At 45.1% G+C, this 13950-nt stretch overlaps 1 protein-coding gene across 2 annotated transcripts in view; it reads left to right on the top strand.

Moving 5' to 3' along the window:
• SUFU (SUFU negative regulator of hedgehog signaling) overlaps positions 1 to 13950 on the top strand; it is a 102495-nt gene that overhangs the window by 67790 nt on the left and 20755 nt on the right. For both annotated transcript variants that reach the window (XM_068949791.1, XM_068949790.1), the window contains exons 9-10: positions 9048 to 9182; positions 10669 to 10807. In XM_068949791.1, coding sequence (XP_068805892.1) covers positions 9048 to 9182; positions 10669 to 10807 — 274 coding nt within the window. The remainder of the gene's footprint in view (positions 1 to 9047; positions 9183 to 10668; positions 10808 to 13950) is intronic.

Raw genomic sequence — 13950 nt, 5'->3', positions numbered from 1 at the left:
CTGGTATAGACGGAGCGAAAGAGAATGATCTTAGTAGGTCTTGGCCTTTTTTAATGCACCGTCTCAGCATCTATCTTCTGCATTTGAGCAAAGTTGGACAACCTACTGCTTATACATAAGCATGATCTGAAGTCTCTCATCTCCCACTGCTGTAGAGGGAAGTAATTTAGGAGTTCAGCTTTTGCATGCGGTAGTATATCTACATCCACGTTACCTACAGGTACCTGTGGTGGCAAAGGTTAAGACATGAAAGGCACAAAACCTAGTATGGATATAGTGATTTCATAGGACTTGTAGGTAGGTGCCTGTGATGGAGGACAACTCTGCACATAGATCTAGTCCTTTGGGTACCATCTTTGCTTGGGCCTGGTAGAGCTGAGACTCTGTTCTGTCCTTCAGCGTAGATCTTGTGTAATCTAAGGCTCTTGAGTTAGCTCAGTTCAGTTAGCTCTTGAGCCTCAGTTCTGAATCTATAAAATGGGACTAATAACAATGTCATCTTCTTGACGCACCACAAGGATAAATATGTTAACGATTACGAGGTGCTGGCCGATGGGAGCCAGGCTTGTGTGTAATCATATCCTGCACACATCAGACCATAAAATATCAAACCTGTGTTTCGTTGCAAGGACCCTGTGAATAACTGGTGCATTAGGGGCTCCTCAGGAACTTGACAGAAGTGCTCTGTCAGGCATGGCAAGTTGTTCCAAAGCTACTTTGCATAGGAAGCACTGCAGAACCTCAGGCCATCAAATTTGCACCCAGCTGACATTAGGGTGTTCAAGTCTGACATAGACTCTAATGGCTTCATGCAGAAGAGGAATGTGCTGTTTATTTACCATAGATTTGCAGCCACTGACTGCTTTCCGAGTAGCTTTCTTCCCTTTCTTTTATCCCAGCCCTGCCACCCACACACAGTAATCGATCAGGGTTTAGAGCAGACAACCTGTTCTGCATTCAGTGTCACAAAATAACACAAGAAACACTCAAACTTCTTAATGTTTATTTGTATAAAGTTGTGGGGATCCATACCGACCTCCCTATTTTTGTGCTGTTACAGTTTCAGCACTTATACAAAAGCCTCTCAATGTTTGTTTGGTTGCAGATAGGGCTTAATTCAGTATTCTGGCTCCAGCAAAGCACATACTTACATGTTAAGCATGCATATTACCAGTTGTTCACTGTTCCAGAGTCCTAAAAAACATTCCTTTGAGAAAAAGCTGGTTTCTGTCAAAACCCTGTTGGGCAGCTGTAGCACTTTGATTCATTAGTGTTATTACTGTAGACTGTGTAGCCCTTTTTCTCCTAAGGATATGAATAAAAGCACTCTTAATGCTTGAAACTGCATTGGACATCTGTTTCTCAAAATGTCTGTTAGCTCAGTTCATAAGCAGCCATTAAATCAGTTCGTAAGCATTAAACAAAAGAACGTGTAGATTAATCTTTGGAAACATGACTAATCATTTTGACCATAGGTAACATAATACTCTTGATTACTACTTGGAAAAATGAGGCATGTATGAATACAGATGTACTTTATAGAGACGCATTGTTTATTTTTTAGGACCCATCAGCTTGGTAGGTGCTATTCAGACAGACAAAAACACAAGGCCCCCAGTCTCCTGAACTGTGCAGATTCCGCCATTGTTGGATGCCGTTAGCTGTTATCAATAGGGAAAGTCTAGATGTCAGACTAAACAGTGCTGCTGTTAAGATCTCAGTGGGCTGGAGGCTCCAGATGTCAAAGATCAGTGACACTTGTAGAGTCTCACTTAGTTCCCTGTTTAATTTCTTGATGTAATAAATTCTGGGTCTGAGTTTTTAATCTTCCCTAGCAATGAGTTCTCTGCTCTCCTGTGAGGTAGGTAAGCAGTATCTCTGCTTCTGAGATGAGGACAGAGGAGTTAATTTGCCACAGTTGCAGTGAGAGCCAGGGTTGGGATCAGGGAATTCTTGACCTTTTCCACCCCTCAAGGGTCCCCTTGATCACGCAGCATTGCTGAAAGTGATGTTTTTCTGCCCCTTGGCTGACTCGGACAGCACTACTGTTCCTGTCTGCTGAGCCACAGAATAGAAACCTAGAGCTAGGAAACTGCATCACTGCATAAGTTGAGGCTAGAAGTATTGGTAATTGGTACACTTCATTGTGCCAGGATTCAAGTAATGCCCACCCACATCACCAGGGTCTCAGGTGAGGTTTGAGTAGTGGAGAAAGGTCTCCCGAGCCCGTGTTACTTTGACAAAACACTATGCTTATCCAGCTTCTCTCTGTTGTTTAGATCTCTCCCTCTCCTTGAGACGGGTAAAGCAGTGTGATTCAACAGGCAGCTCACGCACAGTTCCCATATTGCTGTCTGGGAAATCCCAGACAGCAGTGCGCATGAAAGTCCCCCAGGATCAGTGGTGGGCCGCTCATGCGCAGTGGTCATTTGTCCAGGAACCCAGGACTTGCCCAAAGATCTAAGATCCCATCTGCATTCAATTTCCAGGCAGTAAAACAGGTTGAGTTTAGGGAACCCTGAACATATGGTAGCTCTGTGCCTGTGTGCTAATTCTATCCAGCCCTGAACAATTTCCAGCTGTGTAGGGAAATGTAAGCAGGTTCCTGGCAAGTAGACCAGGGAACAACCCTCTGGCAGGTGGGGCTGGCAGGACTGTCCTGGATGTGACCTTCTGGTGTGCTGCGCACTGAGCGTCCCGGGTTGTTGCCCTTCTTGTGGGAAAAGAGAGAAGTTGTGTCGCTCCGGAAGTCCTCCTGGGATAACCTGAGACTGGCACCTAGTCTGCTCTACTGCCAAATTAGGAGCAGATGAATAACCGTGCTACTGCTTGCAGGACTGGGGTTCACTCTGTGTAGTTCCTTTTACTTGATAAATAGGGCATGGCGATTTCTTCTTTCAGTAAATACTTTGCATAGCATTAGGTTAATGCAAATTAACAAGCTCCATCTGAGGGACATTTTTGAGGAAGCTCTTACGGTAATAGTGCAGGCAAGTCTGCACTTTGCTGCTTCCAGTTGCACTAGGTTTCAATTGCTGCTTTACTTGGGTAGAGGGAAACTGTTGTCTGTGTAGCTGGTTTCCTGTCTTCAGTTCTTGGAGGCAAACTTTTACTTAAAGGGGAGCATTTCAGTGTTCTCCGAAATTGTCTAGTTCTGGCTAGACTTTCTGATTCTGCAACCACTAAGCAGTAAGTTTCCAATCCAGTCCTGCTTATTTAGGCATACTCTCTCATCGAGACGCCATTCAGTGGTGTCTTGCTTGAGTAAGGAATGCTGTGGGGGGGGGGGGGGGAGGCAATATACTTCGGGGAGTGTCTCTCGGCATGAGGCTGAGTGCTGGGTGACAAGCTGGCGAACTAGGAAAGCAAATGTCTGGAAAACCAGTGTCAGTAGAAGTGCAGTGGTCACCATGTGAAGTTGTGCTTCTGCAAAGCTTTCCCCATCTGAGAATCCAAAAGTGCTTTGCAAACATTTACTTAATCTTTGCAACACCCCTGTGTGGAAAAATATCTTAGTTGTACAGATAGGGAACCTGATGCATAAAGGAGTTGTTTCACTTTTGCCCATGAGTCTGCAGGGTGCCGGTGGCACAGCTTAAATCTCTCAATCCCAGTTCAGCTGTAGGTCTGGAACAGTCTGGCCCCTGCAAACACTGACAGTAGTTATTATGCAGCTTTCCAAAGGGTTATGTGAGTGGCAAGAAGATTATTGCTGCTGGCGTTGTCCTTGGAGCCCTTCTGTGCCAGGAAATACAATACGTTTTTGCTGTCCGGTTTAACCAGGATGATGAGCACCCAGATCTGAGCACTTGAGCTAGCTTTGTCTGAATGTGACCACAGCAGGGTCTGTGTAACAGTGTCCTCCCCATTTCTGCACTTGCCTCTGTATGTCTTTGACGCGTCTGTGTCAAAAGTCTGTGTGCCAAGATGCTGTAGGGCTCTTTGTTCCCACAACTGCTAGTTTGCCCTTCAGGGGAAGCTGTGGCAAAGACATTGGAAGATTGCAGGCACTTAAGTGATCTTTGACTGTTATCTTCACTGAGGAATAAGGAAGCTTGAAATAGCCGGGGGATGGGGGGGGGGGGAGGGAAGACAAGTGGGCTAATGTCTCTCTCGGCTGTATAAGCTGGCACTAATTATTTGCATTTGCCAACTCATAGCACAGGGTTTTTTGTTCCTGGGAAGCAAGCAGTGACTGTAACTCAGGACAGTGGGGCAGTGGGCACCCATTCCTATGGAGTCCCTGTCGTGATCAGCTTCCAATAGCCTCTCCTTTGTGATTTCAGTACCGGGGAGGTAATTTGGAAATGCGGAGAAATCGTGCTCCATGTCAGTGACAGAGCTTGGGAGGGAATTGCGATCTGGTTCAGTAACAGATCCCTGAGATCAAGCGCCCTGATCATAAAGCGAAATGCAAATGAAAGAATAAATAAGACTGGATTTCTTAATCTGATCAACCTGGTTATTCTTGAATCCCATAAAGTAACTGCCATTGGGGCTGCCTGAGCAGAGGCTGCCATAAACATGACTTAAAAGGAGGGGACATCCAAACTTTGCGCAACCCAGTGATTGTGTTGGCGATTTTCCAGGATCCCCAAGGGCTACTGCTAATTGGCATAAAATTAAGCAGGTTGCAGCCACCCTCATCCTTCATGCAAAGAGAGGGCCCCAAGGAGGCAACAGGTTCCAGCGTGTGGCTGCACCCATCAAGAAGGAGCACAGCACACTGGGGCACGTAGTCTCTTCAGTCCCTTCCTCCCTGTTGACAGAAATCTGGGGAGGCTGCAGTCCATGTTTGACCCCTTTGCAGCAGTTTGGCCACCCCTCTCACAGAAACCTTGCTTAAAAAATCAAGTATGACTTTGGTTAAGTTCAGGAGCTGTTAATCTTCATTCACGAGACTTAAAACAAAGCTAGCAACCATCATTTCCTCCTTCTCCTCTCTGCCCAGAAGCAGACTACTGGTAGAAACTGAAGCTGGAAAAAATAGTTGAAAGTCAGCTAAAGTCACCTTGGTAACTGCAGCAATACACTTGCCCAGAACAGGAGACATCAAACCCAACTACAAACAGCTTTAAAGAAACAAAAAGAATGTAATCATCTAAAGAATTAATCTGACAACTGCCCACGATTACACCTCCCACAAGCTCCCAATCAGAGGGAAATGCGCTTTAATCTCCTCCAACTCCCCTCCACTTTCAGAAAACACTAGATGTGCAGTCCTTAAACTGGGGCATTTCCGGCATGCTGCTTCCATTTAAATCTACAGCCTTTCCTAATGCAGCAGCCCTGGCTTTTGCAGACTTGTTTTTTCTGGACACTGAGAAACATGAATTTTTTGTGTGGGTTGGATGAAGTATTAAATCTGGAATAGAGAAAGTTTGCAACATTTTACATGATAGTCAGCTAGATCTTAGTCATAACAAATAAAACTCCACCAGCTTTTGCTGCTGATTTATTTGGTGATAGGGTGGAGGAAGGAAAGGCTTATGGGTAACTGACAGTCATAAAATCAGAGATGTTAGTCTTAGAAAGCAGACTTTTTCTACATTTTCTTCTAAAGCCGAAAACTACAAGCTGTGGATGGCAGAGCGTGTTATGACCGGAGCTTTTTATTAATAACACTCTAGAAGTCCCACTGACCCTTCATCTGGGCCATCACCCTTTGCAAGTGTCCATGTACAAGGATTTCCATTTCCAGTGAAAGAATTTGGGGCTTACAGAGTCCCTGTGTCTTGATACATGTTCTGGAGTCTGAAAGTCATGGCCCCTTTGTGACCTTCCTCAAGCACCTTTCACCTGAGCTTCTCAGGACTTTTTACAAACTTAAAGCCTGTTAACACCCTTCACTCTGAAAACAGCTTAGGTATATTTTGCTCTATTTTCTTTTCATCAATTTACGTGTCTCGGGATATAAAAGCAGTGGAGACAGTAGTCCTCTCTGTAGATAGTATGGGCCAACTTCCTTTCCTCGGCCACTGCTTGGCTCTGACCAGTAGCCCACAAACTGGATTTAGGCAATGGGATGCTCATCTCTTGCTTGCTACCTTTGCACCACAGAGAGCGTGCTTGAGGGACACTCACAAAACCGCAGCAGGGCCTGTAGCTAGAACCAAGTGCTGGGAGGTCCGTTCCTGGGGTGGTGGGACTAGTCACCTCGGCTTCGAGGCTGAGATTGTAATTTCCATTGAGGCAGCAAAGTGGATGCTACAGCCTGACTCCACGTAGAGAGCGCTGTGACCTCTTGATATGTTGTGTACAATTCACAGCAAGTCCAGAAGTGCCCAGTGCACAAAACTCTTGTTTAGAAAGATACCGCTGAGATAGAAGGTTATTTGGTTTCTGCTGTCACAGTTTCACCCTTAACTTTATGTGGCTGAAATTGTAAGAGCTCCACCACAGTGAAACAAGAAACACAGAGACTGAGACTATTTTGGAAAAGTTTTGTGGAAAGGATCAATAATTTCATGTCATTCAAAGTATTAACTACCATTTTGCTTCACTCCTTCACCTTTTTGACAGAAGGGCTGGTTACTTATTAACATGAAGTCATAATTATTGACAGCTTTAAAGTCAGGACAGTTCTGTTTGATAGTTATACATTAGTCAACATCTTTTCTTGAGTGTGTAATGACAAACAGCCTGTGCTGTTTCTAATAAGACTTAGAAAGCTTTGCCTCTTGCCTCCAGAATATTGTCGTCATTCCTATTATTACATTAGCAACCGGAGGCTGTTTCCCCTCGGGACTGCGATCCCATTGTGCTAGCGGCTGTACTGGCTAGCACGGTGGAAATCTGAAAACCCACCTTCTGCTCAGAGAGTTAGGGGCCCAGGGATTATACGGAACTGTCCTCTGACCCGCTGTCCTTCTGAAACGTGAAAGTACAGCACTCATCAGCCGGGAAGGAGTGTTACAGGACGTGCCCAGCACGCTTAGCCAATCTAGGTGAGAAGGGCATGGTCTCTTGTCCATAGCAATAACGTTGCTGTGTAACTCCTGATCTGCTCCAGGGTTCGTAAACCCAGGAACTGCATTTAATGAGTGCATGCTTATGGCCTGCATGAAAATCATGCGTTGCTAACGGCTGACCCTTTTGGTAGGGATTGATAATGAATGATTGGAAGCGGTAGACCACAGGCTGACTTTCCCACAGCTCACTGTGTATAGGAGATCTGATAAGGAAGTTCAGGCAAAGCTTAACTTAAGGTTAACTGATCATTAATCAACTGTGCACTTCTAAGGTAATCAGCCTGCAAAATGCTGGCCCACTGTACTCTTTCAAGGCCCCACCTACAAAGAGCTGTAAAATGTTTGCTGAGCTAGATTAAACACAGCGTTAAGTGCCACCTATAGACTACAAAGCACGTTATGTCTTTGCTTTGGGGTTAACCCATCAGCCCACCCCACACACGCGCCGTATCCTGATCTACTATGCCTTTGCTGGGTCCGTTATTGCTTTTGTGTATTCTTAGGGCAGAACCTGGGACACGCTCTGCGGTTCTTTATTTTGCAGGGAGCTGAGCTGCTCTGATTTTTTTTGTACGTATGTCTGTCCTGGGCATGCAGGATATTTGCAGGAAGGCATTGTAAGATAACGGCAAGCAAAGGGTTTAGTTGGTATCCTCATTTCGGAGTGGGCAGTTTACAAGTCCAGGTGAAAGGCTTACCTGGGACTTGGTGACTTGGCAGAGGCTGTTCTGGTTTGGAAGCCACACTGAACTCTATTCGTATGCCTGTGTGTGGTGGATGGGAATAATTTTGGGATAACATTCGTGCATAAAATCACGTGGAGATAAGTTAGTAAGTCAAAAAAGTCATCTTCTGAGGGTTACGCTGATTCTTTACAATTTTTTTCTAGATGTATGTTCGAGATGGATCCCATCTTGGGTTCAGTAAGGATCCAGGCATGTTTCAGCCATGTTCATAAATGGAGCCATGGCCTGGTAGCCTTGTTTCGTTTCAGTTTGTCTGGCAAGATAAAACCACGTTATAGTATGGCATCTTTCTCTCAGCTTCTCCCTCCTTTCCCTGTCCACCTCTTCTGGTGATTCTGTACTACAGAAACTATTTTAACAAAGTCTTACCTCTGTTAAATTTGCATGGATCACCAGGCAGATAAATATAAACCATGTGTCAGGCGTATCACATTCATAGATCACAATCCCAAATTCATAGATTTGCTGAGTAAAAGGAACGATGCCCTTCCTTCTTTATCCTGTACCATCAAATAAGGGATCACAGTGCTGCTCTTTGAACATATAAAATGTTTATGATCAAGTTATTTTGAGATATACCTGTTTGATTATCTGGAGGATTCTGTCTGGCAAAGTTCCTAATCATGGAACAATATAACCTTTAGTCATAGCTTCATAACATACTGGCCTTGCAGAAATGAGTAAATGAATAAGAAAGAAAGCCTACATTGTCTTAAAGCAGCCCCACTTCAAAGGGAGAGCAATCTGCAGATGTCCTGCACGTCACACGTAGATTGTGTATTGTGGCTGTTTCACTTGATGCTGGTGGGGTACTTGAAAAATTTTGGTTGTGGAAAGAAATGATTTGGGAGGAATTGTAGGGATGCTTCAGACCTCAAAGGTATTCGAGCAAGGGCAAAAAAAGACCGGACGACCTTTCCGAGCAGACTGTTGCCTAAAAAAAACCTGAAGGTTAAGCACAAGGGTGAAGACACATCTGCTAATTCTTCCAAGCCGTTTTATAGTGCTTCAGGCTCTCAGAGCGTGTAGTTTTTGTCTAGTTTTTTCCCAGAAAGATATGTCTTGTATTCTGGGAAGACGAGTACCATGTATGTTCATCAATTCAGGTCCTAGGTCTTCAAATCGAGGTGAAGAACTTCATACTGGGACCTGTAATCTGAGGGAACCTACATCTCTGCAAAGTTTGGTGACAACTCAGATGTGCCTTGATAGCAGTTTGCTCCTGTGTCCTTCAATTTTTGCACAACCACTCTGAATCACAGTGGAAATAGGCATGTGTTTTTTCACAGCACTGGAATCCTAAATATGGATGCTCTGTCTCTTCTCCTAGAAGCCGTAAGGACAGTTTAGAAAGTGAGAGCTCAGCAGCTATCATTCCTCATGAGCTAATCCGCACGAGACAGCTGGAGAGCGTACACCTGAAATTCAACCAGGAGTCCGGAGCACTGATTCCCCTCTGTCTAAGGTGAGTGAAGCTGTCCTCCTCCTCATCTCTATGCTAACAGGATGCTTTTGCCTTGTGGCGGTGTTTCGCCATGCAGACATGCATGCAATGGATCTTTAAAGGCCGGAGCTGGGATGTTTTGCCAAAACATATTAGAAACAGATGATGCTTTGCATGTGTATTTTCATCATGGTAAGATTGTTTCTCATTCCTTTTATTTTCTCTAGTGTTTTTTGAGTACTGAAACAGGACAGGGTTTGTATGGGATTTTTTCATCAGTCTGATGCTAGCAACTCTGTGATAAACAAGGGATATGTTACCATATTCTGTCACAGAAAGCCCTTAAATTGTTAGCTCTGACTTGTGGACTTTAATGCAAGTCTTTGTACAAAGCCTGTTTGCAGGTGGTTTCTGCATGCAGTGTGTTTTGTAGACAAATTCTGTCAGTTATATGTTTGAAGGAACAAAACATTGTGTGCATGCTCTACACGTTATCTTTTGAAGGTTCAGGCTGCTCATACCACTATAACTGACTTCTCTAGGTTTCCACGATTTCAGTCAGCACTATTTTTAAAAATACCTGTGACAAATGTGGTAGTTCTTAACACAAAGATGAACTGCAGGGTAGAGGCAAATGATTGCAGGGAATTGAGTGAGTTACTTTGGCTTAATGAGTTACATGTCTGTGGGGCCAGAGTTATCAACAGCAGGCACACACTTGCCTGTTGAGAAATCCAGTGCGATAGTCAAGATGAACATATTTTATTTTGCATTACGGGTATGTGAACAGTCTGCCCTGGTCACTTACCACAGCTCAGCTGACCAGCAGTAACTCATCAAGCAACTGTGACTCAGTTGCTAGGCACCATATACCCTACCTGGAATTTTTCCAGGTCCATACTGGAAGCAATGCATGTGTGTCTCAGACTCTGAACATAAATACCAGAGCCATGATTTGCCTTGTGAAAAGCACTGAATGAAAAAAAGGTAAGTGATACTGTGATGGTCATGCATGTACATCATCTAGGCATTTTGTTGAAATGCTGAAGTAGTACAAATTATGTTTGTCAAGTGCCAGGGCGATGGCTTGCCAGGTGCTGTCACTGTGTATAAGTTTGGCCCCACTGATGAGCCTGCTTGGAAATGTGTTTTCACATTGCCACATGATGTGGAGTCTGGATTCTCTCCTGCAATCTTCATGTTACTGAAAGGTCTGGCAGTCCCCTGCCCTTACGCACATCATGAGGATAGGTGTGCAGTGGGATCTAGATGTGTTCTAGTTCTGATACAAGGCCCTACAATTAAGGCGGGAAATCCCTGCCTCAGAAAGAGGCTTGTGACCTGCTTTGTGGAGCAAATCATTCATATATTCCTAAAAAATTAGTGGTTGCTGCTGTCAAAATAGTTCCCCACACTTGATGGCAGAAGTTACAGCAGTACATCTTCATCATTCTGTTGAATGCAGCTCACAACCTCTCAGTTCACACACGTGTGTTTTATTCCACAGGGGAAGGCTGTTACATGGACGGCACTTTACATATAAAAGCATTACAGGGGATACAGCAATCACGTTTGTATCAACAGGAGTAGAAGGAGCCTTTGCTACAGAAGAGCACCCCTATGCAGCACATGGACCTTGGTTACAAGTGAGAGCACCTCCCTTTCTTTCTTTTTCTCCCCCATCCTCCTTTACAGAGTCCTGAAAAGGATCCTGCCAAGGGCTTATGTGGCTTAAAAGTGTAACAAACCTGTATATTCTGCTGCAGCATCTCTGATACTTCTTGCATAATATTTTCAGTAGTTATATACTCAAAAAATAATATTGAACTGTTACTATTTGTATTAGCAGAACTCAAAATGACAAGCAGTGGCTGGAAAGTTCTAAAATCATCTGTGAATGTAATAGTGTTCATTTCCTGGAGTCACAGAACACTTTGCAGGCTGTATTTACTCTGATTTATTCCAGAAAGGAATTTGGGGAGGCAGAGTGGAATGACCTAAACTAGAATGGAGCCAGGGCGGAAGAGCTAGCAAGCTGATCTCAAGAGAAAGCTGTGGGACTTTGATCCTACAAAGTCAGGATCTCAGGTTTTCATCATCCTTTAAAGGAGAGCGGCACACAGAGTACACCTTCTTTGGTTCTGTCTCTTTCCTATTGAATCCTTGACAAATGCAGTAGTTACTTGAAGCACCCACACAATTTCTGCACTCAGATTTTTTTCTATACAATGGATTTTCCTTGGAAGCTCCCCATCTGCTTGATGTTGAGGGTCATCTCTACTGAGCCCCAGTAACGCACTAACGGTATGATGGCTTAGCGCTATTCCAACCTTTAATTTCTTCATGGTTATAAACATATTGCAAGAATAAAAAGCTTTTGGGACTGTGGTTATGCAGAAAACCCCATCTCGAAGGGGCTATATACATGCAGTACATTTCTGCCTTCGCTGTTACTGTAGCCTTCCTGCCTCTCCTCCTGTTTTTAAGGCAAAGGTCTGTTTCAGACCTCTAGAATTACAGTGTGGCAATTAACCTTCCAGTGACTTGTTTTCAAGGCATTCCACCGCCTGCCTTCATAAGTCTGGAGGAGAGCATACCTGGAAATCTGTATGACTTGTGTAGCAGCTGATCTTGGCTAGAATCATCTTGTGTGTAGGGATTTTCAAAGAACATGTGCGCTTTGATTGTACAGACTGGAAAGTGCAACACTCCTGTAATGATTAACAGCAAACGGTCAGGTTTAAGGGTGGGTCATCTGCTGTCGGCTCCTGTGCTTGCCAACACATGATACATAGGATCTCGTGACTGTGTTGACTCCAAACATAAGAGTGTTTGTTTGCATTTACATCACATCTTGAAATGTATTGATGTGTAGAATAGTCAGGTAACCTCTAAACAGTGAAGAATGGCAATAATTAGGTCACCGTTCAGACATGTAACTGATATTAACTCTTTTGATCCTGGTTGTTTCTGTGCCTTTTACTGGAGCACTGAGAATTAGTTAAGTTTTTTGAGCAGGTGGGAGGGAAAGGTGGGGAATTTCTGGCTTCTGAGGAGTCGGGAGAAGCAAGTTCTCTGTCCTGTCTCCTGCACAAGGTTAACGTATCAGATCTTCTGATGTGACCAGCTCTGCTGCTGGCTCCTGCCCTGTCCCTGTGATGAGAATGAAGGAGGACAGCCTGGATGGAAGAGGAAGGGAGGCTAAAAGCAGCCTGGGACAAGAGGAGGGGCACCCAGTTGTGGGAGATACATGTGGGAGCGTTTGAGGCTTTTGGCTTAATATGCAATGGGAGGTTTCATCTGTGCTCAGCAGTCCCTTGTGGTGGTGGGAGTGGAGAAGGGAGGCTCATGTGGCTTTACTTCAGAAGTAAAAGAAACTTGCTGCACAAAATTTCCAGGGAGGTGAATTCTGTTAGGTTTAGTCCCTTAGCAGTCTGGGCTGGCTGAGTTGGCGAGCCCTGCAAAGTGTTCACAGCGAGGCCCGGAGAGGATTCATCTCCTCCCTCACTTGGGACCCCAGGCACAGGGATGAGCTCCAAGGAGAGTTGGCGGCTGAAAGCAGATCACTGCAATGCAGGGGCTTGTTGCGAAGGCATGTAAATGGAGGGGCTGTGTAGAGGCAAGGAAACAGCAGGCCTCTCCTCCTGTGGACTTTTTCCCTGTATTGGGGGAGGAGCAAGGAACCTAAAAAAAACTCCTAGCCACAGCTATGCGACAGCCAGAGACTGACCCCTCTTGGGCCTGAGCTTTGGTGCAGTGAAAGCCCAAACCTGCAGACTAAACACAGTTACCTCCTGTTTACATCTCGTGGGCTGGAGTGGAACATGTCCAAGGTGGGACAGGCCGGAGAGGTGCCGCGCAGTCGCTCAGCTGCGGCCGCCCTGGCTGAGCAGTGAGCTGAAAGTCACTAGGCTCCGAGGGACGGTTAGCAGATGACAGGAGTTTGGCAGGTCCCGGTGCCATTCCTACCAGACAGGTGTCTGTATCGCCGCCGCAGCTGGTACTCGGCAGGAGCCATTTTAGCAGTCTCAGCAGAAAAGGCAAGGAGTCATTAGACCGCAGAGATTATACGCCCCGTTTCTATCAACAGCCTTTCCAGGTCACGTTCGAGGCATGTTAGTAGGGGAAGCCTGTCCTGCTGCTGCCCATGCTCTGGGGATGATTAGATTATTTCATTTTCCAGAGCTGTCAAATTGGCACCTTTCCCAAGTACTTGGATTTTTTTTCATTTAAGTAACATTTAATTAGTTCTGAGAAGCGAAATTCTATTAAAGGTCTAAGCATGTCAGGCTGGTTTATTTCTGAACTTCTTCCCCTGTGTCATGTATTGTTGAATAGGGAAATTGCTTTGACTCAGAAATGTACAAACATATTCAAGAAGTCCTCCTTGTTAACACTAGACTTCTGTTTATATGCTAGTTACCGTGGCAAAGTCTCTGATGTGTAACACTTGCATTAACATTACACATGATCAAAGGCTTCCGCAGTTCTTTCTTCCACTCCCCCTTCCCCCAGTGCAGTGACAGCAGTGCCCTGACGCTGCCTCCTCAACTCCTCTCCTCTCCGCACCGCACATGTTCCAGATGCACAGCGAAAGGCTGTACAGGAGGTGTCTAGCCCTGTGTTGGAGGCTTAAGGATGCTGATCATGCAGACAGGCTCTGACATTACCTGCCCCACAGCGACATTCGTATTCGTGGTGAAGCGTCCAAGGTTCTCGGCCCAGCAGCTGAGCTGTGCCAAGCGTGCAATTCATCACAGATCAACCTTGTTTGTCTCTAAACCTACCC

This window comes from Struthio camelus, chromosome 7 (genome assembly GCF_040807025.1).
Source record: "Struthio camelus isolate bStrCam1 chromosome 7, bStrCam1.hap1, whole genome shotgun sequence".
In the NCBI taxonomy this organism is placed as follows: Eukaryota; Metazoa; Chordata; class Aves; order Struthioniformes; family Struthionidae; genus Struthio; species Struthio camelus.
Note: the sequence above shows the minus strand (reverse complement) of the source record. Positions and strands in the feature narration are given on the sequence as shown.